General features: G+C 42.0%; 1 protein-coding gene across 1 annotated transcript in view; it reads right to left on the bottom strand.

Annotated features, from left to right (window-relative positions):
- The window catches only part of LOC122710696 (E3 ubiquitin-protein ligase MIB1), a 571,840-nt gene that overhangs the window by 489,722 nt on the left and 55,897 nt on the right, over positions 1-26,221 (bottom strand). The window contains exon 9 of the mRNA XM_043928716.1: positions 22,519-22,670. Coding sequence (XP_043784651.1) covers positions 22,519-22,670 — 152 coding nt within the window. The remainder of the gene's footprint in view (positions 1-22,518; positions 22,671-26,221) is intronic.

Genomic DNA, 26,221 nt, shown 5'->3' with positions numbered 1-26,221 from the left:
AAAGAGGGGAAGAGGAGAAGGGGAGAACGAGGACGATTGAAAAAAAAAGAACCGCGAGGAAAGGTGGGATTAAATCAGCCCTTGAAAAAACAATTCCGCGCGAGCGTTTACACAAAAGGGGTTATATCAAAGGGGTGTGCACACGTACGTATATCCACGCGTGTACAGTGAAGAAAGAGAAAGACAGAGAGAGAGAGAAGAGAAGGGGTTGCGGATCCGCCAGGCGGCGCCATCGTCCCAAGTAGCTTGTAGCACGTAACCCAGTGCACCCTGTGCGTCTCCACCAGGCAGGGGGGGGGAGGGAGTAGAGAGTAGAACGAGGGAATGTCTGTTAATCCTTTACAGGGAATTCAAGTGATAAATTCCGTAAATCCCTGTTCAAGCACACCCTTGCACCAACCCATCCACCCTTACCATTACCGGGCTTTCCCTCCCCCGCCCGATCCTCGCCCCTCGCCGTCACCCTTCGCCCATTCGCCATCACCGCTACCTCCTCCACCATGCTCCTTGGCTTCCTCTCGTCGCTCCATCCGCCTCCATCCAGTCGGAATCTAGACTCACCTCGCCCCAACCAACCTCCCCTTCCTTCTCGACACACTCTCGGAAAAAGTAGAAAACTGCGATTACAAAGACTTTTCTCCCTCCTTCGCCATCGTCTTTCTTTCTCGCTCGCGACGATCCTTCCTTCCTTCTTCGCCCCTTTCTTCTTCGTCCCACCGGTTCAACCCCGAAATATCACCCGGTCCCGCGGTTACTCGATCCTCCTCCACTTCCTTCCTTCCTTCCTTCCTTCTCCCGGGATTAAAACTTTAACACTTTGTTACCCTTTTTCGGGAGGGAGGGATGGAGAAGGGGAGGAGGGGGACGGAGGTATCCCCAGGCCGGTAATCCGGGGCTTCCGCCGCGTTGGACAAATTTCAGTCCCCTCTCCCCCGAATTTCGCTTTTGATAAAACGCCCCATTTTGCATTTCGCGCCTCCACACCCGCCCGATAACGAAGGCTGAACAACGCGCCCCTCCGAACTTTTTTTCAATTCTCGCGCGATTCTTCTCCATTCTCAGCCATGATTTCCAATTTCTTCTTCTTCGATTCGATTAAGGATCGATTAAGGATCGATTAAGAATCGGGGGAATTGTATTCGGCGCTCTTCGATTGCGTGGAATATTTTTGTAAATTAACACACGATTGATTCAATTACCATGATATCCATATCAAACGATTGTTTTCGAAAGACGGAAATTAGGAGTGCAAGAACGAGTTCGATTAATCCGTGAAGTAAATTCACGCGGAGGAGCGATTTCTTTTCGAAATTCTTCTTATCCCAGTGGAGGGAGGATTCGAATCTCGCCTTGGAAGTGAACTTCTATCGTGTATCGATTTTCCACGCGAGTGCAAGAATGCAGAATTTTCGGGGAGATTAGTATCCTTCTCGGAAGATAAATCTCGAATCTACGGCGAATATGAAGATGGTGCGAGATCTGAGCATCAAACAATTTCCTCGTCGATCCAACGAGAAGAAGGAGAAGGAGAAAGAAGGAGATCGCGCGAGATCAGAAGGAGGGCGATTCTTTGAGCATTAGCGCGGGGCACAGATCGCGAAATTGCAGCGAGGAGCCATATTTTCACCAGATTACACCGCCTCGACTATTCTTCTTCGCCCACGGTGCACAGTGGCCCCCTCCACTTCCGGCTACCGACGATAAACGATAGGATCCTCCGGTGAACCGGTGTGATCCTATAAAGCGCGGCTTAACAACTCCCGGCGCAGCACTTAAATTTAAGATCACGAGGATTTAACCGGATACTTGAAGAGTACGGAACGTATCTCGGGGAAACCGGAAACCGATCCGTTTAGAGTCGAGAAGCGATGCCTGTGATTCTCCTCCCTCTTGCACAGGGAGCAATTACCTTTCTTATCAGCGTGGAACGCGTGCCGCAATATCGTCGTCGACTTGATCTCGAGGAAGAAGAAGAAGAAGGACGAGGTCGGTCTAGTGGAATGAAAGCGGTCATAAGCGGCTGTGCGGGCTGAGTAAGTTGCAGCAAAGGCGGAAGATGACAAGTGGAATTCAGAGCTGGATTAATTAATCATTGGTCCGCATCAGTTGAGAAAGTGACTGTGATTAAAAATTTCGAATAAAATTACTTTAAGAAAATTAATACGGTGAAATGAAATGTAAGTGCTGTACAGGTTGAGTAAATTACAGCAAAAAGTGGTAGATGACAAGTGGAATTCAGAATTGGATTAATTAATCATTGGTCCACATCAGTCGAAAGAGTGATTGTGGTTAAAAATTTCGAATAAAGTTACTTTAAGTTGAATAAAGTGGTCATAAGTGCTAAAGTTGAGTAATTTCCAGACGAAGGAGTAATGATAAGTGAAAGAATTCAGATATTAATCCACACCAATTGCAAAAGTGACTATAATTAAAAATTTCGAATAAAATTATTTTAAGTAAACTAGTATAGTGGAATGAAACGACCATAAGTGTTTACAGCAAAGGCGAAAGAGTGGTAGATGACAAATGAAATTCAGAGCTGGATTAATTAATCATTGATCCACATCAGAAAGAGTGATTGTGGTTAAAAATTTCGAATAAAGTTACTTTAAGTTTAGTGGAATGAAACGGCCATAAGTGCAATATAGGTTGAATAAGTTCCAGCAAAGACGAAAGGATAGATAGATGACAAAGTGAGAGAATTCAGAGTTGGACATTAATCCACACCAATTGCAAAAATGACTATAATTAAAAATTTCGAATAAAATTACTTTAAATAAACTAGTATAGTGGAAAGAAACAGTCATAAATATCATACGAATTGAATAAGTTCCAACAAAGACGAAAAGGTGATAGATGACAAAGTGAGAGAATTCAGAGTTGGACATTAATTCACACCAATTGCAAAAGTGACTATAATTAAAAATTTCGAATAAAGTTACTTTAAGTATAGTGAAACAATCATTAAGTGTTGTGCAGGTTGAATAAATTACAAAGGCGAAAGAGTGGTAGATGACAAAGTGAGAGAATTAAGAGTTGGGCATTGATCCACACCAATTGAAAGAGTGACTATTAGTTAAAAATTTCGAATAAAGTTACTTTAAGTAAATTAATTTATTAAAACATCGTTTATTAAACAGTTGATCCGTTTTTCAGCGTTACAATTATTTCGTTATTACGTCCTGTTACGATAAATTATTAAAGCAACTTTATTCAACTATTCAATTTTCCCCAACGTATTATTAAAATTGAAATCACTGCTTGAATAACATTTATTCGTTCAGCTATTATAATCGATCCGCTTTTCGTAAAACCATTGCGATTATATTATTTCGAACGATAAATTATCCGAATAAATTTATCACTCGTAACTTCAACTATTAAATTTTCCCGAGTGGAATAAACGAAAGCGGAAGAGAGACAAGAAATATATAGGCAGCGAAACGGACGAGAAGTATTATTACAGTTCGAGCAAATACTTTGAATACATTATGAAATTCTAATCGATTAATTTTTCAGCTTAAGTGACGTTAAGCGAAATAATCGAATGGTGACGAACGAGACACAAAACGCAACGATAACGAAATACCGACTACGCCTGGACAAAGACTCTAGTTATAATTAGCCAAGAAATGAGAAATTATACCGAGAGTTTGAATTCATTCATTACGAGAATATTTACCATCTCCCGATCGTAAATCGCTGACGTTAACTTTAATAAAGGCAACTATTCCGGTCAACTATTTGACTCGTGCAACGATAACTCTGATAATTCAAATGTGGGTGGAAAACGGGCGGAGAGGACGATTCCTCTCCGTGTTATTTCAAAGGAAGGGGGGGGGGGGGGGGTGGGGGTTCCCAAGGAACTTCCTCCTCCTTGATATTGCCTTTTCCACGTGCCCGACAATAAATCGCCTGTGAACTAATATTCCTGCGGCAATATTGCCATAGTAATATTACCATAGTAAATGATCTCGATCACTGTTCCCGCGGGAGACGTTCCGCCTCCGTATCGATATTAAAACAGAAATTCACGGCACCCCGAACTCGAGGAGGCCAAGATTTAATTCCATTTCGTGATGCGTCCGTGTATCAAATTTTCATAAAAATAATTTATCTCCCCCTCCCCCTCCCTCTCTCTCTTCTTCGTTTATCCATAATTTTCATCGCGAACTTCACTTTCTTCCACCATCTTCGAACAACACCAAAATGTGAAAAATCGTGCTTACTCCGTTTCTCTCCGGTTTTCTTCTCGAGGAAGAGAAACATTCTATCCAAGATTCCATCGTTTCGATGCCCGAAACGTTTTTCCACTCCATCGTAAAATCTGTCAAAGGATCACCCACCGCGATGCGAAAAGCTCGAGAGAGGAGGGGCGATCCCCACTCTCGGAAAACTCGGAAAAGTTTTCCAAACATTTTAAAAATCGCTGCCGATTCCGCTTCCACTCCAACCGGCCTCGATAAATCTCGAGCCACGTATACCCCCCACCCTCCCTTTTCTCTCGAGGGGGCAGCGATACTACGTCTCACTCGGGCCTCTTCTTTTCTTAATAAATTCCCCGAACCGAGTTAAACTAATTACGCGGGCGGGCGCGGAATTTTAAGCGTGGAATCGCTCGCCAGCCAGGCAAGTGGTTAAAGGGGGGGAGCGTGAAATATGGCGGCGCATCCGTCGTGTACGTGGAACCGTTGCCGAATCGACGGCCGTCTTCCGCGGGGAAGGAAGGAAGGAAGGAAGGAAGGAAGGAAGGAGAAGGAGAATCGTGGCCGCGATCCCTGACTCGCGTATCGAAAGGGGAATTTATGGTGGCTTTGAAGTCTGCCCTCGTGGCGCGCAACGTCGACGTGGTCGAATTAATGGAACAGGGGGAGGAGGAAGGGAGGATTTCCAGCGGTGGACGCGCGATCGAATTTCGATCGTGTCTCGCGCGAAAGGGAAAAATATCGTTAACGTGCCCTCCAACCGAAAGAAGGAAATTTATTTTCTTCTTTCTTTTTCTTTCTTTCTTTATTTCTTTCTCTCTCTCTTTCTTTCTTTCTGTCTTTCTTTCTTTTTTTCTTTCTTTCTTTCTCTCTTTCTTTCTTTCTCTCTTTCTCTCTTTCTCTCTTTTTTCTTTTTTTCTCTCTTTCTTTCTTTCTTTCTTTTTTTCTTTCTTTCTTTCTCTCTTTCTCTCTCTTTCTTTCTTTCTCTCTTTCTCTCTCTTTCTTTCTTTTTTCTCTCTTTCTCTCTCTCTCTTTCTCTCTTTCTCTCTTTCTTTCTTTCTTTCTCTCTCTCTTTCTTTTTTTTTTCTTTCTTTCTTTCTTTCGAGAGAGAGAGATGTACGAATTCTTTCCACTTCTCTGTTTATCAGAAAGAAACGATTCGAACGAATAATTTTATCCCACGTAAATCTCCACGTGCGCCGTTACAGAAAAAATTTTGCCATTCGTGTCAAAGTCACAGAGACGTAAAAAAAAAAAAGAAAAAGCCTCGCGCCATTACGCGTTTCGATCGAAGCGAAAGGAAAGAAAAAGGGGGAAAAAAGAGAAGAAGAAAAAAGATAACGCGTAAAAATAACCAGTTTGATCGTTACTTTCCCTCTCGCGATAACCAAAGCGCGAACAATCGGGGCCATTAGCTTCACCGATCCATCCTTTATATCGCGGGGGCGATCAATCAACCTCGATAGAGGATAGTTTGAAAACGCGATCTAACGAAGCTGAAACGCGTTACAACGAGTGCTCTCTCCGCGTCCCATCGTCAATCCGCGACCTGTGTGTCCGCCCATCGAACCGATAAAAAAAAAAATAAAGAGAAAAAGAAGGAAGGAAAGAAAGAAAGAAAGAAAGAAAGAAAGAAAACAAAAGAAAGCAAGAGCATAAACGCGTTACGATTCCACGAGGATACGAGGATAGAAGGAGGGGGTATTCGAAGGGCGCGGAAAGTTTTCGACCAAGGGGGACGAAGACAAAGTGGAAAGAAACAAAGGAATTCGCCGGCCTGCCTCCCCCGTCGCGGTTCCCTCCGCGCGGAATTGGAAGCAACTATCCAATTTCCGAGGGGTAGGGAGAGAGAGGGAGGAGGGAGGAGAAGGGAGAAAAAGAGCGGACGCGGGCCACAGACAGGAAAAACCAAAGAGGATAAAGGAGGGAGGAGGGCGAGGAGGGGGTTGGAATTCGGCTTAGCGATCCGACGACCCGGAAACGAATCCCCCCACTACCTCTCCACCCTTCTTTCAAAGATTTGATAAACGCTGACGTCACTTCTTACCGGCCGTGATCCCAGAAAAATTGTGACGAGGAGGCGCAAGTCGAATATATATATAACGTACATACGTATATATATTCGCTTCGACCACTTCTTCGACCGTCTGGGATATGATGGGCCAGGCACGGTATCCCCGCCGATATTTCATATCGCGGACGAAGGCGATCGACTTGGTCGGTCGACGATAATGAAAATTTCAATAATCCCCTCCCCTCCTTTCTCTCTTTCTTCCCGGTCGGCGATAAACTCGATTTATCGACTCGGCGAAAGGCGTAACACGGGCGGATGGATGGATGGATCCTTAACGATCCTCCGAATCGGGTGATCGATCGATTTCATCGAAATCGATGGAACGGAGGATGAAATTCACGTTCCTTTGGATATTAGTATAACTTTGCCTTTGGATGATTTTGTTCGATGGAGGGGAGGAGGAACTAGGGGAAGAAGTTTTTTTCCGCCGAGTGAAGCAAGTTTTTCTGAATCTCCTTGATAGATGAGCGAGCCCGATTCTATGGGATTAATTGAGTGGGAAAAGTCGAGGTTGATTCTATACGATTCTCTACAATAGGATGATTGAATTCTCCGAGTGAATATATATACACGTATATTTTTACGAGCTTCGTAGAGAGAGATTGGCAGAAAGTATTATGGGAAATTTAAATAACGTCGATCGAAACGTAACAACAAGCTTCGTCTAACAATCATTTCCTAATTTGATCCGATATTCGCATAATAATAATCATATTAGTCAGCCAATGGACACGATTTAAAAAACAATTATCCCATCTTCTCGAAACTATAAAAAGACAGAAAGACTCACCCCATATCTCTAAGAGGATGAGCTGCACCCCTTTTTGCCCTCCCTCATCCTTTTCGAATACCTCGAGCTCAAACAAACTGTGGAGTTTTGTCAGCTGAGACGAACGTGGCATTAAGTAATAATCATTAGTCGGCCAATAAACTATACCTGGACAAGATTTAAGAAACAACTCGCCAACTCTCATCCTATTGAAACCACAAAAAGACAGAAGACCCACCCCATAAGTCCAAACTCGAACGTTCCTCGCCATCCTCCAAGAGGATGAGCAGAGTTAGCTATACCCTCTTTCTCTCATCCCTTTCGAATACCTCGAGCTCAAACTGGACACGATTTAAAAAACAACTCTCATCCAAACTCGTTCCTCGCCATCCTCCAAGAGGATTGACTGAACCCCCTTTCTCTCATCCCTTTCGAATACCTAGAGCTCAAACAATTAGTCAGCCAATGAATTATACCTAGACACGATTTAAAAAACAACTCACCAACTAACATCCTATCTTCTCGAAATCACAAAAAAGACAGAAGGACCACCTCATAAATCCAAACTCGAACGTTTGATCAATGAATGATCAATGAATCATACCTGGACACGATTTAAAAAACAACTCTCATCCTATCTTCTCGAAACCACAAAAAGACAGAAGACCCACCCCATAAGTTCAAACTCGAACGTTCCTCGCCATCCTCCAAGAGGATGAGTAAAGTTAGCTATACCCTCTTTCTCTCATCCCTTTCGAATATCTCGAGCTCAAACTGGACAGGATTTAAAAAACAACTCTCATCCTATCTTCTCGAAACCACAAAAAGACAGAAGACCCATCCCATAAGTCCAAACTCGAACGTTCCTCGCCATCCTCCAAGAGGATTGACTGAACCCCCTTTCTCTCATCCCTTTCAAATACCTCGAGCTCAAATAAACTGCGAACCCAAGCTTTTTTTTTTTTAATCAATCATTAGTCAGCCAATGAATCATACTTGGACACGATTTAAAAAACAACTCGCCAACTCTCATTCTATCTTCTCGAAACCACAAAAAAGACAGAAGGACCACCTCATAAGTCCAAATTCGAACGTTCCTCGTCATCCTCCAAGAGGATGAGCAAAATTGGCCCTCTTTTGCCCTCCCTCATCCTTTTCGAATATCTCGAGCTCAAACAAACTGCGGACCCGACTTTGTCAGCTGAGGCGAACGCGGCATTAATACTTCGAGCCATCCTTACTACCTACTACCCCTTCCACCCCCTATTCCCATCTCGTGTCTAGCTACCGTTAATATCGAATTCTTTGGCGCGATTTACGAGGGCGCTCCGCGAATTCGAGATTGAGAGCGGTCGTTTAAACGAACGAAGTCGAAGAGTCGGTTGCGCGGGGGGAAGAAGAGGCCGATGTTTTCTCGGCCCGTGAATCCTTTCGCGAGGAAGGATCGGAGCTAGAGCGAATTTCTCGGTATTTCCTCGAGTCCTCTCTCTCTCTCTTTTCGATTATGGATGGAGGTTGAAGGAAAGGAGGAGGAGGGAGAATCCTACGGAGGGGGGAATTACCTTGGAGCAAACTGGAATGCCTGGAGGGATTGGTTCGAGTGGAATACCTACGCTTTGACTCGCGATTCGAGGTTTGGATTCTTGCGTCGTGCGGAATGGATGTTCGAGGCGGATGTCGACGACGATGGTTACACTGCGTGGTTAGGTTGTTTTTCTTTTTTTTAGGGGAGGAGAGACGGTTAACACGGTTCGAGGCAGCAAAAAGATCGAAAAAAGAAAATAAAACTGTACTGATGGTAATGATTCTACCATACACGTATTATCGGAAAGGGATAAAATAAAACGTATCTGAATAACCGAGAGAGCTCTCGCATCTTTTGCACGCGAGAAAACCGATTTCCTCGTAAGGAAAATCCTTGTATTATGCTCATACGATTGAATTAAATGTATTATATATGTGTGCGATATGTGTACGAGCAATAAAAAGTAATCCAATCGTCTTCTTATCGTATGGAATCTATCATTCATGTATATTTCTGATAACACACGTTTCGTGATAACGCTGTAAATTCATTTAAAAACAATAAAAGAGAAATTGCTCTCCCTCTCTCTCTTTCTTTCTCTTTCTCTCATCGAACGAAGATCTCTCGGTTAAGCGAACCATTAGCATTCAAATTTTACGAATCTTTGCGCATATCATTCTAGAAAACTTTTAATAACGTTTCGTGGCAACGCTGCGAATTCGTCTAAAAATAACAAAAAGAGAAATCGCTCTCCGAGAATCGCTTTCGATTCGGCGAACCATTAGAACGTGACGTCGATAAATTTTACCGGAACTCGAGTTCGCGACGATTCCAATTGATATCAGACTCTTGGAAGCAATTTAAAATTGGAACGAGGGGAATTCCTCGGGAATGCGAGAAAGAATGTTTAATCTGTATCAAAATACTCGCACGTAGAGGACAAATTATATATATAGGGAAAATTTTCCGTTTTCCATCGTCGTCGTCGATTTTCAATTAAAATTAACGGAGGGAACGGTTCGCGGATAGGCGGGGATTAAACGGGGATAAGGATGGAGGACGAGGTAAGGTGGGTCGCGTCGAGGAAACGTAACGAATCAGTCGGGGCAAAAGGGTTTGAAGTTAATACGCGGGCGTAACAAACTGCGATAAAGTGGCTTCTCGCTTTATACCGCCGTTCCTTCATAAATTCTACTTATCATCTTCCCTTATCTTCATAACCCGAATCCAGAACTCTGCGTATATCTCCTCAAAGGGGAAACTTCTTTGGATTTGCCCGGAGAAGGCTCGGCCAAGATGAAAGGGAGCAGTTTGATTCGACCGATTTCAAACCACCGTTATTAACGTTTTACACGACACGATAATACTCTTTCCCTTTTTCCAACAATAATTTACCCTTATTAATTTGCCCTACTTGCCGTCTTTCAAATATAAATAATTAAATCGAATTAACTCGTACTCTCCGCATTCTTCAAGATATTTTGTAATTGTTGCGCTCAACGCCAATCCTGCTTCCTTCGTACTCGTTGGTTGTTCCTTATTTTCCTACAACCTGGGAATCGAAATTGCAACGGAAATATGTTGCGAATAAGTGGATGGAATTAACGAGAGAAAGAGAGAGAGAGAGAACGAATAATTTTGTTGATAACGTAAAAATCTCGTGTACAAAAAAAAAGAAGGGAAAAAAGCTTGCAAAGAAGTTTCCTACGCAAAAAAATTGTTGTAACGAATTAATTACACTCTGGACGAAAAAAACCGTGAAAAATTTCAATTTCGGAACAACAACAACGACGAGAAGTCACGTTCGTTTCGTTAACGCCGATATCTCGTATTCCTTCGTTGCACGCCATTTCGAGTTGCACAAATATCGAAACGTATCCTCTCGATACGTTTTTCCAAAAACCGTTGAAACCAACAACTATATATATATCGCGGCAAGATATCGCACGGAGACAAAGGCCCCGAGAGACAAAAGAACATAATTTCGCGAGCTGGTAGGAGAGGAAAGCCGCAAAAGCTGGAAAGAGCTGGAGTGGAAATTACGAAATAATTCCGACTCCCTTGCAATTTCCACTAGCAGACAATGTTCGTACACGAACAACGTTGATAGAACAATCGAAGCTAAATAAAGATGGTATCCGTTAAACGCGTGCCCCGTGAAAAATAATGTCGAGGTCTTGCAAAAGGAAGAAGAAGAGGGGGAGGGGGGGGGGGAAAGAAAGAGGTCTTCTACATCGAATCAGGAAGATCAGACGACCGTCTCCCGAGCGTTCCCAATTAATAGCACAAAAGGGGACAAAAAGGGAGCGGAGGGAGGGGAAGGGAGGGGGAAAAAAAAGTTGGTGACGCCGGTTGAATGCATAATTCCTAACGAAAGTGCGCCGTTATGTCCTAAGGGTAGCGATGTAGTTTTCCTAGAGCAGCTCCTCTGTGTAAGTGTACGTATATGTGTATAAAGTGGGAGAAGTACGTGTATATGCATAGGATAGAACGTGTACGCGTGTTGGATAACGAGAGAACGGAGAGACAGTGAGGAAGAGAGAGGGAGACAGAGGGGAATGGGGACTAACTCGACGTTAGTTCCGAGCGATTTGCCTCTCGTGCGATTTAACACGAGGGCTATTATAACTCGATATAGATATAATGGCGCGAGTTTATACCGTGTCTCCGTCTTCCACGTGCACGTGCACGCGCACGCCCGTAATCTTTGCTATTGCCGAGAGGTGCTTAGAAAGGGAGAGAAACGAACAGGGATACCTTTTTCTCCTTCTTCTTCTTCTTCTTCCTCTTCTTCGGTGGATTTCTCGGTCGCGAATCGATCGTTCGTGCAATTATTGTTTCATTATAGCGACGCGAATATCTAAAGGAAGGAAAAGTCGACGCTATTTAAAGGCAACTCGATGTAGATACAATTCGTGAGAAAGAGAGATGAAAACGAAGAGGGATACTTTTTTCTCTTTCTTCTTCTTCTTCTTCTTCCTCTTCTTCGGTGGATTTCTCGTTCGTGAATCGATTGTTCGTGCAATTATGATCTCATTATAGCGACGCGAATATCTAAAGGAAGGAAAAGTCGACGCTATTTAAAGGCAACTTGATGTAGATACAATTCGTGAAAAAGAGAGATGAAAACGAAGAGGGATACTTTTTTCTCTTTCTTCTTTTTTCTTCTTCTCTTTCTTCTTCTTCTTCTTCCTCTTCGGTGGATTTCTCGTTCGTGAATCGATCGTTCGTGCAATTATGATCTCATTATCGCGACGCGAATATCTGAAGGAAGAAAAAATCGAGGCAGATGTTATTTAAAGGCAATTCGATGTAGATACAATTCACGAAAGAAAGAGAAATGAAAACGAAGAGGAATACTTTTTTCTTCTTCTTCTTATTCTTTTTTCTTTTTTTTTCTTTTTTTCTTCTTCTTCTTCTTCTTCGGTGGATTTCTCGTTCACGAATCGACTACTTGTGCAATTACTATCTCATTATCGCGAATATCTAAAGGAAAGAAAGATCGCAGAGACTATTTAAAGGCAACTCGATGTAAATACAATTCGTAAAAGAAAGAAAGATGAAAACGAAAAGAGATACTTTTCTCTCCTTCTTCTTCTTCTTCTTCTTCTTCTTCTTCTTAACTAGATTTCTCGTTTTCGTGCAATTATTATCTCATTATCGCGACACGAATATCTGAAGGAAGGAAAGATCGAGGCAGAGGTTATTATTATTTAAGCAACGAAATTAAAATTATTCCATTCGATCGAAGCGTATTCCGATTAAATTCTCATACTGTGCACAACACAGTACAGATACATCTTTCCCTTTCTCTCACGATCGAAAAGAAGGGGGCGCGGAAACTAAACGCGCCATCTTTCCATTCCCACTGCCCCCCTCCCTCCCTCCCTCTCCTTCTCACCTTCTTCCTTCGTTCCTTCGCAATAATCATTTAACGGCGGCAAAGTAGTCGAATGAAATTAACAAACTATTGAAAGTAATTGGATCTTCGCCTGGACCGAATTAAACGGATCACGGAGAGCCGACGGGCTATTTCAACGCTTACCCCATCCCCCACCACCACCACCACCATCGTCTCTAGCTACACTCTAGGCTTTCCCCGACAACCCTTCTTCCCGTGTCTCTCCCGCGGCCTTCCCGTGAAAGAGTCGGGCTAATTATTCCGACAACTATTCCCAAGTTTACGGGCGTCGATCGGGAACGAAATGCCCCTTCCCCTCCCCTCTCCTCTCCGCTTATCTGCGAATTCCTCCTCGCCTCGCCTCCCCCTCCTCCCCCTCCTCCTCCTCCTCCTCCTCCTGCCGCCGCCTATTCCTCGCCTCCCTTTCTCGTCCGATTATTCGAATTCTTTTCTTTTTTTTCCCCCCTCCTCTCCGCGAGGATGTTCTTCGGCGTTCGCGGAGAGCCGCACCACGGGGGAATACCAATCGGTAAAACTCGCAAGTCCGCGTCGTGCGAGGAATTTGAGCGAGGATCGGGGATGGGAAAGGAAATAGAAAAGAAAAATTTGTCGCCAAGTTTCTCTCCCCCCCGAATTGTTATTTCGAATATTTTCGTTCCCAGTTATTCTATCTATTTTTATTATCATTTTCTCTCTCTCTCTCTCTTTCGTCCAAGCGAGATGATGATGGAAGAAGAAGATGGGGGACGAGGGAATCGTTTCCTCAGTTTAGATGATAATAATAGATTAAATAGTGGATTTTTATATTCGTAAACGTTCATGTAATATCTGAAAATGGATTTATAAATCTTCCGGGTCAGTGGAGGGGGAATAGTAAATCATTAACTCGTAACTTGTTTTAGGATTTATAGACCGGTTATTATCATTAATAAGACACGCTTGATAACGACGCCTCGTCGTTATCGTAATCGAGGCACCTGCTGCTTCTATTATTATTTGGCAAAATAGCCGTGGATACGTTATCACCCGAGGGAATCGCGAAAGCGGATCCGCTCCAACTCGACCCAGCTCCCATAAACAATCGATCTCCCCTGCGAGACATACACCACTTTAACCACTTCTTACATCTTTCTCCCTTTTTACTCCTCTCTCTCTCTCTCTCTCTCTCTCTCTCTGCAATACAAATTTTACAAAATTACAAACTTACTACGTTCGAGATGTGATCGGGCTCGAAAACAAGGATAGATTTCGAGTACTTCAATAAGAAAAACTTGGTAGAGAAGAGTGTCTTGCGAGTGGATGGAACGAATTCCATTTCAAGCGGTTTCAAACCGTGGCGTTGCGCGGGGGCGGAAAGAGGAGGATCCGGTCGAATCAGGCGGGTGACACGTCCGAAACGAAATTTTAATCACGTCTGGTGGAAACCCGTCCCCGGATTGGCCGGATCCCGGGCACACGTGACCGCGGTTCCAACGAAACAAAACAAACGCGCCATCTTCCGCCGCCCCCGTTCGGGCGCACTGTCACAATCAGGGCGCGGCTGCACGCCGCCGAGATCAAAGCGGGATCCTCGCCGTACGGGCGGGCTAACGTAATTAAGCCGCGCGAGTATAGTGGAAAGTGGGGTTCGAACTGGCAACTTGCGAACTCCGCCAGCATCGCGGGATATAACGGAAGCTCGCGTGTCCACCCCTGCCCGCGAGCTCGACGCCTTTGCACCCACGCGTTAATTATAATTCGCGTCAAACGATATTAAGCGGGTCGAGATCGTCGAGGGCCACGGCGCTCGACAAACGCATCCGCGCATCGTGACGCGACAATTTCTCTCAAAAGGGAGGAGAAATTACGGGAGGAGACACGACGGGAAAAATGGAAAAATGAATATTGAATATGGCTGGCCGCGAAAAAATTTTTCGAAATTTCTTTCTTTCGTTCGTTCGTTCGTTCGTTCGTTCGTTCGTTCGTTGACGTGTCTGTTCGTACGAGGATAGTGGAATAGGGGAGGAGAGATGGTATACGCGATATCACAACAAGTTTGGCAAGTAAGTTGGAATTAGTTTTCGCAAACAGGACTTCTCGCCACTCGTATATTCCGCGAGAGACCGCACACGTCCACCGTCGTCTTCCACGGTGCGGTGGGTTCGTGAGTGCCATCGTGCCTTAAATCACCTCGAGGTGCTCTAAAGCGGGGCAGAGGGGAGAGAGGGGTTAAGGTTAATCGAATTTGGCTGAGCATAAATCGATGTCCCTTCGCGACGCGGGGAGGGGAGGGGGGAAGGGGACAATTTCCTTTTGGCCTTCTCGGGCTGAGAATAAACGAGTGCGCGTGCAGCACGCGCGTGTTGCAAATAATTTCGCGCGATATCTCGCGATATTCGATCCTCTCTTCGAGTAAATTTCTCACTCGTGAACTATGGCTAACGATGGGCAGAGGAGGGAAGATTTAGAAAAAGCGAAAAAAAAAAGAAAAAGAGTTTATTTTACGGTTCAATGTTTTCTTTTTTTTTTTTTTTTTTTTTTTTTTTGTTCGGATTTAAAACGGATTCTCGAAATTTTGGACGGAAATTTTGGTAGTCCGCGCCGCCGACCGAGCGAAATTGTTCCACGACGTTATTATTGCAATGTTATTATTATATTATACCACGCGATACCACTTGCAACGATAAATTGGTTTCCAGTTTGTCTAACATTATTATTATTACAACGGTGTTATCGTTAAATTAGACATGTAAAGTAAAATTAATGCCACGAAATAACAATTGCAACGCAGCGGAAATTACGCGTGCGTACGGCGTACGTATTGATAAATCCATAAATTAGAAAATTGGAATTTACATATTGCTGCGATCGTTGGATTGAACGAAAATCAGAAATTTTCGTGTTTTCGTTTGCTGATCGAACGACGAAGATACCTGACACTTACAAAATTAGTATCGCGTCCCATCAATCATCGCGATAAATCAAAAATTCAAGGATCAAACGGCAATTTTTAATAAAAATCCCCAATGCTTATGCCTAAAATTTATTGGTAAAGAGGGATTTTGTTATCGCGCTAATAGCTCCCTCATCGAACTCATAAACAGTGATTAAATCCTCTCCTCTCCCCATTCATTACATGGCGCAACTATCCAGATTAGAAAATTGGATAAATCAAAAATTGAAGTGACAATTATTAAAAAATCCCCAATACATTTTGTTTATTCCTAAAATTTAAAGAGGAATTATCACGCTAATAGCTCCCTCATCGAACTCATAAACATTGATTAATTCTTCTCTTCCTACCCGTTGCATAGCGCAATTAAGATTAGAAAAGTGGATAAATCGAAACTTTAAGTAGCAATTATTAATAAAAGAAGAATCCTCAATACATTTTGTTTGTTCCTAAAATTTATCGGTAAAGAGGAACTTCATTATCGCGCTAATAGCTTCTTCATCGAACTCATAAAGAATAGTTAAATCTCACCCGTTGCATGGCGCAAGTATCCAGATTAGAAAATTCAAAAATCAAATGGCAATTATTAATAAAAATCTTCATTTTATTTATTCCTAAAATTTATCGATAAAGAGAAACTTCGCTGTCGAGCTACCTCCCTCATTGAACTCATAAACAGTGATTAATTCCCCTCTTCTCCCTATTCACTGCATGGCGCAACTATCCAGAAAATTGGATAAATCAAAAATTCAAATGATAATTATTAATAAAAAATATGTTTTCCTAATTTATAAAATTTACCGACAAAGAGAAATTTCGCTGTCGAGCTAACATCTCCCTCATAAACAGTGATTAATTCCTCTCTTCTCCCCATTCATTGCAACTATCCAGATTAGAAAATTAGATAAATCAAAAATTTAAACACCATTATTAATAAAAGAAAAATCCCTAATACATTTTGCTTATTCCTAAAATTTACCGACAAAGAGAAACTTCACTGTCGAGCTAACATCATCGAACTCATAAATAATGATTAATTCCCCTCTTCTCCCCATTCATTGCAATTATCCAGATTAGAAAATTGGAAAAATTCAAATGGCAATTATTAATAAAAATCTTCATTTTGCCTATTCCTAAAATTTACCGACAAATAGAAACTTCACTGTCGAGCTAACATCATCGAACTCATAAATAATGATTAATTCCCCTCTTCTCTCCATTCATTGCGCAACTATCTAGATTAAAAAATTGGATAAATCAAAAATTCAAACGGCAATTATTAATAAAAATCTTCATTTTGCCTATTCCTAAAATTTACCGACAAAGAGAAATTTCGCTGTCGAGCTAACATCTCCCTCATAAACAGTGATTAATTCCTCTCTTCTCCNTCATCGAATTCATAAACATTGATTAATTCTTCTTTTCCTACCGTTGCATAGCGGAATTAAGATTAGAAAATTGGATAAATCAAAACTTTAAATGGCAATTATTACTAAAAGAAAAATCCTCAATACATTTTGCTTATTCCTAAAATTTACCGACAAAAAGAAACTTCGCTGTCAAGCTACCACCCTCATCTCCCTCATAAACAGTGATTAATTCCCCTATTCTCTCCATTCACCGCATGGCGCAATTATCCAGATTAGAAAATTGGATAAATCAAAACTTCAAACGGCAATTATTAATAAAAATCTTCATTTTGCCTATTCCTAAAATTTACCGATAAAGAGAAACTTCGCTGTCGAGCTACCACCCTCATCTCCCTCGTAAACAGTGATTAATTCCCCCTCCCCTTCCCACTCGTTGCATGGCGCAACTATCCAGATACCTGGTATAATATTGAACGGGGAGGGAGGGGAAGAGGCTTAGGCGGGCGGCCCGTGGCAAGGATGGAATTTACAATGCGATTCATGTTTATATATCCGTAGTAGGTGGGCATAATAATTGCGCCATCACGGTTGAGTAACGAGGCACGCGTAACAAAGAGAACGCGTAAACCGGGCAATTTCAGCGGCCTTTACGCGTAATAGGTGTACGCGCAGCTGATCGTTTCGTTACTTATCCCGTTACACGCCCCCCCGTTATTAACCCCGATTCACCCATATCCATACACACTTTAATAGCAACGAAATAGCGAAACGTTGGAATCGAGGTGGCGGCAACGTTATCGGACGTCACTCTACTACTAAATAATCACCCGAGAGATTCACGCCGATTACCAGCCCTCGAGTAATCCCGTAATCGCGATCCATGAGATTTACAGCAAGAAAATCATCACGTGGATATTGACGACGAGCTTCTCGGATATCGAATCGCCATTAACCCTTTCGCCACGGCCGACTTTTCTCGGCAAAAATCTGCACTCGAGAAAGATCGTCCGAGTTTTCTTGAGAAGGAAAAACTTTCCTCGAAAACTTATTTGAACACACGTTTAATTACCCTTTGGAATCGAATAACATTACAGAATATAATAATATGATAACCGTTAATAATTGTATCGCGTGAGAAACAGACTCGATGTAGAATAACTCCAATCGCTCGTCACACGTAAATTACGACATCTGTATCAGTCAGCCACTTTATGTAAAAGAATTACAAAGAACATCTTCTCTTCCCTTTCCTCCACAATTGTCGAGAGGGAAGCGAGATCGAGGGAAAAAGAAAGCTACCCCCCTTTCTCGATTCAAGAAAACTCAAATCGTTCCAATTACTCGCGGCTATGTTACACCCAAGAAAGTTGGAGAAAGACTCCTCAATTTGCAAATTTAATCGTAGCTGGGCCTAACCAACCTCGAACAATTCCATTCCTACCCAATAACAAGCTTCCTATTCCCCTATATATATATATATATATATACTACTTTCACAGAGAGAAACTTTCGACAATTTCGCGAATCCTAATCTTGCCAAAGCCCTGTCGGTTGGCGGAGCATCGTGGCCGCGTTTCGACGTTGCACACGGGCCGGTCATCGTTCGACCTTAATTCGAGGGTTGTACCCAGAGAAAGAGAGGAAGGGAGAGGGGGAAGCAGAGGGAGAGGAAAACGAAGCAAGTTTCGCCGGCAAGGGGGAGAGGGGGAGCGGCTTACAAAGCGGCGGGGGCGAGAGAGAAGCGAGCGGAAGGGAGGCGCGCAGGAAATTACGTCTCCGGACGTCCGTTCGTTCGGCTTCAGAGCTCCCTGCACAACACAGGGCTCCTTCACAAGGAAAAGAGGAAAAGAGAGGAGGAGCTCCGAGGAGGAAACGAGAGAAAGGAGAGGAGAGGAGAAAGAGACGTCCGGAACGAGGGGAAGGAAGAGGTGGGAGGATACCTGGAGGAGAGTCCTGACCTGCTCGAGAATCCCTTTATCGCCGAGATCTCGCGTGTGCCACCCGAAGCTGAACACTTGCTGCTGACCCGGTCCGCTATCGGAGTACTTTCCGCGATTTCTTCAATTCTCAACTTCGCCTGTGCGTATGAATCGATGAATTTTCGGTGAAATCGAGGAGAGGAGAGTGGAGGGGACAAACTTCATTAGCTTGGAGCGCTTAATTCCAGCGCGAATTGCCTCGCCGTGAATTTAGTTTCAAAGACTCGCGCACCGTCATCCATTCGCCGTGACGAATCGTGATCACGATTCCTTCCTTCCTTCCTTCCTTGCTTCCTTGCTTCCTCCACCGCCGAAATCTTGATCGTTCCACCGCTCTGACTTTCCATCAATTCATCGCTGGAGAAGGAAAGGGGGAGGGGGGCTGACTATTGAGAGAACTCGGCGTCATTTATCAAGTCGTTTCATAAGTGATGTTATTCCCGAAAGTGGTTTCCCTCCCCTCGTTTTCGATCTACAACATTTCCCACCTTCCATTCTCTCAACTTTCCTTCATTTTTCACTCGCGAGAGTGTCTCAAAGGCGTTCTTTCCTCTCTCTCTCTCTCTCTCTCTCTCGCTCTCTCTCTTTCTCCATTTCATTCTCTTCAACAGCGTAATGAATTACTACAAGTTGAACAAATTGAAATTAATTAAGAATGTTTGGACAATTGTAAAAATTTGTAAATCCAAGGAAAGATCGCGAATCTTTGTGTAAATTCGGGGAGAATTTATCACGTATGGTCAGCTGATATATTTAACGGTCGAAGAATCGCGAATAAAGTTACTTTAACAGCAATTTGTTGTTCAAAATAATAGCAAACAATCGTAACGATTATATCGGGAAGAGGATCGACTACAACTACTTGAATAAACGTTATCTCAAGTAACTTCATTCGAAATTATTAACTAGTTTTCACTTTTTCAAGTTATACGAATCTGAAACGAATCAACCACAAAATTCTCTCGAAAAAATTCTCTCTTGCAAATTTCTCTTACTTGTACCTCCCGCATGAAATGAACACCTAACTTACCTAAATTACCCAATTTCTCGAAAGAACGATCGACAGAGAGCGAGCATTCCAAATCATCCCCTAATCCGATCCCAGCTTCCTCGCGTAACGCTCCTTGCTCCATTTTCAAATATACCATGGGACCATCGCCCATTTGGAAGCCGTTCCATCGACGAAGAAAGATAGAGAGACAGAGAGACAGAGAGAGAGAGAGAGAGAAACAGGGTAATAGGCTCCCTTTGAAATACATCCTCCGCTCGGTGATGCGGCATCATACATCTTTTCGCGGTAATCAGCACCCACCCTCCTGGTTTAAAAAAGCAACGAAGATGGGTAATCTCCGGAGGCCATAGACAGGGGATGCCAGCAATCTCGCAGAGACACGCTTTTCCCGACTATCCCGGATCCGGATCTATGGGGCGTCGAGACGTTTCTCCTCCTTCTCCCCTCTTTTCCCTTTTCCTCCTCTTTTCCTTTGGAAATTGAATGAATCGACCGATCGCTACAAAGAGTAATCATCAATTACTCCACTTTATCTCCAAATTGTGTCGATCATCGTTATCTCCACTTTTCACCAACTCGAAACAATACTCGATTATACGATTATACGAACGACGAGAGCAACGTTGTGTGGAGGAAAGTGAAAAAGTGAAAAAGAAAAAGGGGGAAATTATTATTATTATTATTATTTAGAAAAAATTGCCCGACAATTTGACGCGCGTTAAAGGGGGAGTTTTTTCTTTCCTTTCTTTTCCATAAAATTCTCGTTAACAACGGGGCAATTGCGCGAGGAATAGAGACAAAAAAGAAAGAAAAAAAAAAAAAAAAGCCACTGGCGATTCACGATAATCGTTTCCTTTCTGCCAACGGTTCGCGCCAACGTTGAAGCGTTCCCTTCCCCCCGTTCAACGGCAGAGGGACTCCTCCGTCTGTTATTTCGACGTTGGTAACGGGGTGACACCGACCGGTTGAAAGAAGGTATCCGAGCAATTGTGAAGAAGAAAAAAGGGGGATTTCGTGTTCGACGACAACGAAGGCCGATCGAGGATTTTTTGTTCGATCAACGAAAAGCGAATTCAAACGCGAATTTGAATTAAAAGAACAAGGAAGAACGAGTCCGTGAAGATTATTCCGACAGAGGTATAAAACGGTTCGAACAGTTCTCCATCTGTGTCTCCAAAGTAGTAACAATACTTTGAAGAAGTAAAACGTCAAAGAATCTCGTAAGGGATCGTAAAAGACGAAATTGAAGAGAGAGTGATGAGAATTTAGGTTAAAATTAACTCGGTAGAGAATGTCCGACTCGATCAGACATTTTCGAGAAACGAAAATGGTTGGAAAGCAGATGTGGTTCTTTCGTGTGACTCGTCGAACAAGGGAACAAAAGCCGAGCACCGATTCGACGCGACATCTTAAAATCCTTTTTAAAAGTGTTCGGTAATTTCCCTTTCTTGTTATCTTTAAATTCAAAATTCTAACGAAAAATTATACCTGATTATATCTACTGTTTGTAAGAGAAACTTGATAAACAACTCGATAATAAATCGTTGGGCGATGGGGAAAATTTAATAGTTATTACGAATAAAGTTGCTTCCACGAGTTACTTTAATAATTTATTGTTCAAGGTATAATAATATAATTGGAAATAATCCAATGGAAAATGGAAAATGGCCAAAGTTATACGATCAACTTGTAATACTAGGAACAAATTACTTATTCAAGCTTATTTTAATAAATAATTTCTTAAAGTAACTTTATTCGAAATTTTTTGACCAGTTGCTTATTCAATCCTCAACTCTCTGTTTATAAACGCGAATTCACTCGAGGGTGCAACTTACAACAAAGAAAAAGAAAGATTCCTTCGAAATTTATTTAAAAAAAAATTTCTAAACTCGTATTCGACATTAATATCTTACAACAAAAGAAAAGAAAGATTCCTTCGATCGAAATATTTAAAAAAAAATCTCTATTCATAGTCGACATTAATATCTTACAACAAAGAAAAAGAAAGATTCCTTCGATCGAAATATTTAAAAAAGAATCTTAAAACTCGTATTCAATATCAATATCTCACAACAAAGAAAAAGAAAGATTCCTTCGCTCGAAATATTAAAAAAAAAATCTCTAAATTCGATATGATAGTCGATATGAATACATTTCACAACAAAAGAAAAGAAAGATTCCTTCGATCGAAATATTTAAAAAATATTTAAAAATCTCGTAATTCGACATCAATATTTCACAACAAAGAAAAAGAAAGATTCCTTCGATCGAAATATTAAAAAAAAATCTCTATTCGTAGTCGACATTAATATCTTACAACAAAGAAAAAAAAAGATTCCTTCGAAATATTTAAAAAAAAAATCTCGAAACTCGTATTCAATATTAATATCTTACAACAAAAGAAAAGAAAAGATTCCTTCGAAATATTTAAAAAAAAAAATCTCGAAACTCGTATTCGACATCAATATCGAGAAATAAATTTAAGACCCCTTGGATCAATAAAAAAAAATCACCAACCCGTTTAAAAAATTGTGTCGATCCGTCATCACAAGTATATATATATATATAGGAACATAACTTCCCCGTTCTTAATTGTCGGAGAGGAGATCTCGAGTCCTTTATCATCGTTCTCCTCTCTGTGCCCTGCACTCCTCGGCTCGACGGTGGACGATTATATTCTATACGACGAGACAGAGAGTGTGTGTATTCAACGCGATATATACGCGTGGACAAAAGCGCGGAGCTACTCACCTTGGGTTTCCACGAAGAGCGGCATGATGCAGAGCGTTGAATCCGTCGTTGTTCGTGAGGGTGATGTCTGCGGCGTGGTCCAACAACAGAGCCAAGATGTCATCCCGTTTCTTAGAGATCGCATCGTGAAGGGGTGTGTCGCCTTCCGCGTCCTGGAAACCGAGGAACAAGGGGTTTTCTCTTGAGGAGAGCTTCTTTTTCCCTTCTTTCTTTCTTTTTTTCTTTTTTTCGTTTTAAGAATTATCGATTATCGCGGACAAAAGGACTCTCCTTTCATAAGTCTGAGTTACATAAGTCTTCGCGAAACTGAGAAAAATTAATCGATTGTTTAACGAAACGTGTACGTTAAAATGATAGAAGAAATCGTTAGAATCGTTTCTCTTTCTCTCTTTCTTTCTCCTTTTCGTCGAAACAGGAAGAGAATACTCGTGTAAAAAAATATTATTTTTCTCGAAAATTGGAACGAATATATCCAGTAAGGATAAATGCGAAAACACTTTTCCATATGTATATATATATATATATATATATATATATATATATATGTATAGCATTTACCTTTCTCAGTGATAAGTGATCCGAAAGAACAGAAGCTCGCGTGATATTTGTATTTCCAAAGAGAATGTCAGAAGCCACAGAAGAACAGAAAAGAAATACATTTTCCGCGGTATATACACCGTCAATGTAAAAATAGAAGGAGAAGTTTTTCTTTGCGCTACGGTATATGTATAGAGATTTTCTTCGCCGTGCATTATTCATCATCCGACGAAAAAATGCTTTCAAAAGACAAGGACTTATATCTGCGCTCCATTCATATGTATAAAGTGGAATATTCTTATGAAAAGGTACCCCTAAGATCCTTCCTCTTTTAATAGTAATAGTGTACGAGGACTTTAAATTAGATTAAATCTTAAATTGAACGTAAAAAAAAATTTTTTTATTCTTAGAAGAAGAAGAAGAAGAAGAAGAAACCGAATCATTAACTCGTCTTCCTGTAAACCTAAATTGCTAGAAAGAAAGAAAAAAACGAAATGGTAACACTGGTATATTAGTTAATAACAAGCTCAACTTACGTACGACCGAAAGAAAATTATAGCAGTCAAACGAGACGACGCAAAAGTATTTCCAAAAAAAAAATTGTTCCAACAAAGCAACAATATCTCCATTACTCCTTTCCTTCGAAACGAAAAATTAAAATAATCGCAACCCCTTCGAGACTTGGGAAAATCGTGATCCGTCGAACCCCGTGACTCAGAGAAATTTATTTGAATTTAGTTACTTCGATAATTTATCGTTCAAACAATAATCGAAAATAATCGTAAACGGCGAGGTTGTACAAAAAGCGGATAATGTAATACGAATAAATAATTATTTCGAGCGTTTTACAAAAAGTAATTAAATTTAAATTAACTTCAATCGAAATTATTTCAACCTTTTTCAACGTGGATGGTGATTAATACTGTCGACAATTCTGTACAATAAACATTGTTTCGAAGATGAGACGGAAACGAAGGCATCTCCTTTAAAACATCTCCCCGCCAGTGGAGAAAAATTGAAGCGAGGGGGGAGGAGCGAGATGGTGGCATCCGAACTGGCTGCGTAAATAATAGGGCATCAGGCACAGATACTTTATGGGATCAGTTGGAAAAATCCTTTGTATAACTCCAATAACCGTGGAGGATAAATCTGCCGGCGCTGTCGAGAACCGGCGGCGCTATCTCGCGCTATAAATGCTGGCCATGCGTCACGCCACCAGAAAGAGAGAAAGAGAAAGAGAGAGGAGAAAGAGGGGCGAACGAAAAACACAGCGAGGAAGAGGAAGAAGAGGAGAGGGAAAAAGAGAAGCGTTCGAGGGTGGAATCGAGGTGAAAGTAGATATTTGGAGGGAGGGAGAGGACAGAGGAGACACGGTACCCTGTTTTATTTACCTGATCCTGGCATCGCGATCCATTATTCTCACCTACCCTTATCGAGCGATGCAGGCCAGCTTCTTCTTCTTCGTTTCTGCTTCCACCGATCGGATCTCGATTATCTCTTTACTCCTTTATTAAAGAGTGACCGAAATCATCGCCACCCTTCCCATTTTATACTTAAGCATACGAGAGTTCTAACCGGTCGAGAATGCTACGCGTTCCAAAGGATATCCTTCGAAAAATCTAGAAAGAATACTCTACGTGTTTTAATAAAGAAATTAAAATTGGCGAGCATCGTTACCCTTTCACACGACAGAACATGGAGAACATTCGCAGGGAAGGGGGTTCGAATCGAAAAAGCATCGATTCGAAGTGAAAAATTTTCCGATCGTGACGCGCGTATAGGGGGGGAGGAGCTTGGACACTTTCAATTTGCGACAGTGTCACGCGTTCGTCCGCCCTCCTTATTCTCCGTTCCGCCTCGTTCCTTTCACGGGGCAGAGGAGGGGCAACCCTTTCGCCATCACGAGCCACCTGCTCTCCCTCGTTTCGTTCGGCAAACGACGCGCGATTCGTATCCCTCGACCCCTCCCTCGAGCGTGCAACTTTGGAAAAAGCTTAATTCCATCCATTCCTTTCTACTTCCAACCGTGCCGCTTTCCACGGATCCCTTTCTTATCGGTGACAAATGCGGCAACATTTGTCACCTAAGAGAAATACAAACCGGTTAAGGTTAGCGAGTTTTATCTATCAACTCTCAGGCTCTTTTACCGGCCTGTTAAGCTCGAGATATTTCCTACATTCTTTGGGATTTCTTGCTGCTTCGCTCCGATTTTTGCTCCACGAGTCGCGCGAAATGTGAAGAAGAATCTCCTGAAGAGGAATTAGTTCCCAAAGAAGAACATGCTATCGTGAAAATTGTTTCTCTATAATTCTGCACGAACGAGTGTTTCACAAACTCAAATATTAACGATTTATATATGTATATATATATGTGTGTGTGTATATAGAAAGGGAACAACTTTCGCTCGAATCGATTTCGATTTAATAAGTCGAATAGCGGATGTAATGGGTTTGGAAGGATCGTTATGATAATTGGTATTGAACTTTGGCGTTTCGTTGCAGGGGATCGTTGTAATCTGCGGTGAAAGTTTCTGCAGTTCCACGAGTTAAAGATATCTCCCGGTTGAAACATTGCGCCAAGTTTTGATAGTGATATAGGAAGTAGTTTTAAAGTGATATTGTACCGGGAATTTGTGTAAATTACTCGTAATTTGAATGAAGGGAGCAAGTTTTATCAGTTGCGGAGCAATGCCTTCCAGCTACCACCACTACTACAACCCGTTTTCCCAGGATCGAGTTAAAAAGTCAATTTTAATAGCAATCCCTTAAACCCGGGAAAAAACGGGGTTAAAATATTAAAATGTACCTTCGATACCTCTCAAACATTCTCCTCCTCCCCTCTCCCACAAGATAATCTCTTCATTTTCAAAGAAGAATTTTCAAAGTAGAACGAGAATCCTGTTCCGAACGTAAACGTAAAACAGAAATCGTGGAAGGAAATTACACGAGAGACAAACGCGGTAAACATTTGGCAAAGCTAACTAGCCGTGTTTTAACGCGTGTGTCTCTCGACAAGAAAGCTAGGAACGTAGTCGTTGCGAAAACGTCTGATTGGACCGAAACCGAGCGAAACCGTGACGAAAACGTCTGTATGCACGCGTGTATATATACGTGTGTATATGTGTGTGCGAGCGTGGTGGACGAGTCGTCTCGGGGAAAATGAGAAA

The sequence above is a fragment of the Apis laboriosa genome, unplaced genomic scaffold (genome assembly GCF_014066325.1).
Source record: "Apis laboriosa isolate Shangri-la unplaced genomic scaffold, ASM1406632v1 scaffold10_cov145, whole genome shotgun sequence".
NCBI lineage: Eukaryota > Metazoa > Arthropoda > Insecta > Hymenoptera > Apidae > Apis > Apis laboriosa.
The sequence above is the reverse complement of the archived record's forward strand: the minus strand, read 5'-3'. Positions and strand labels throughout refer to the sequence as shown.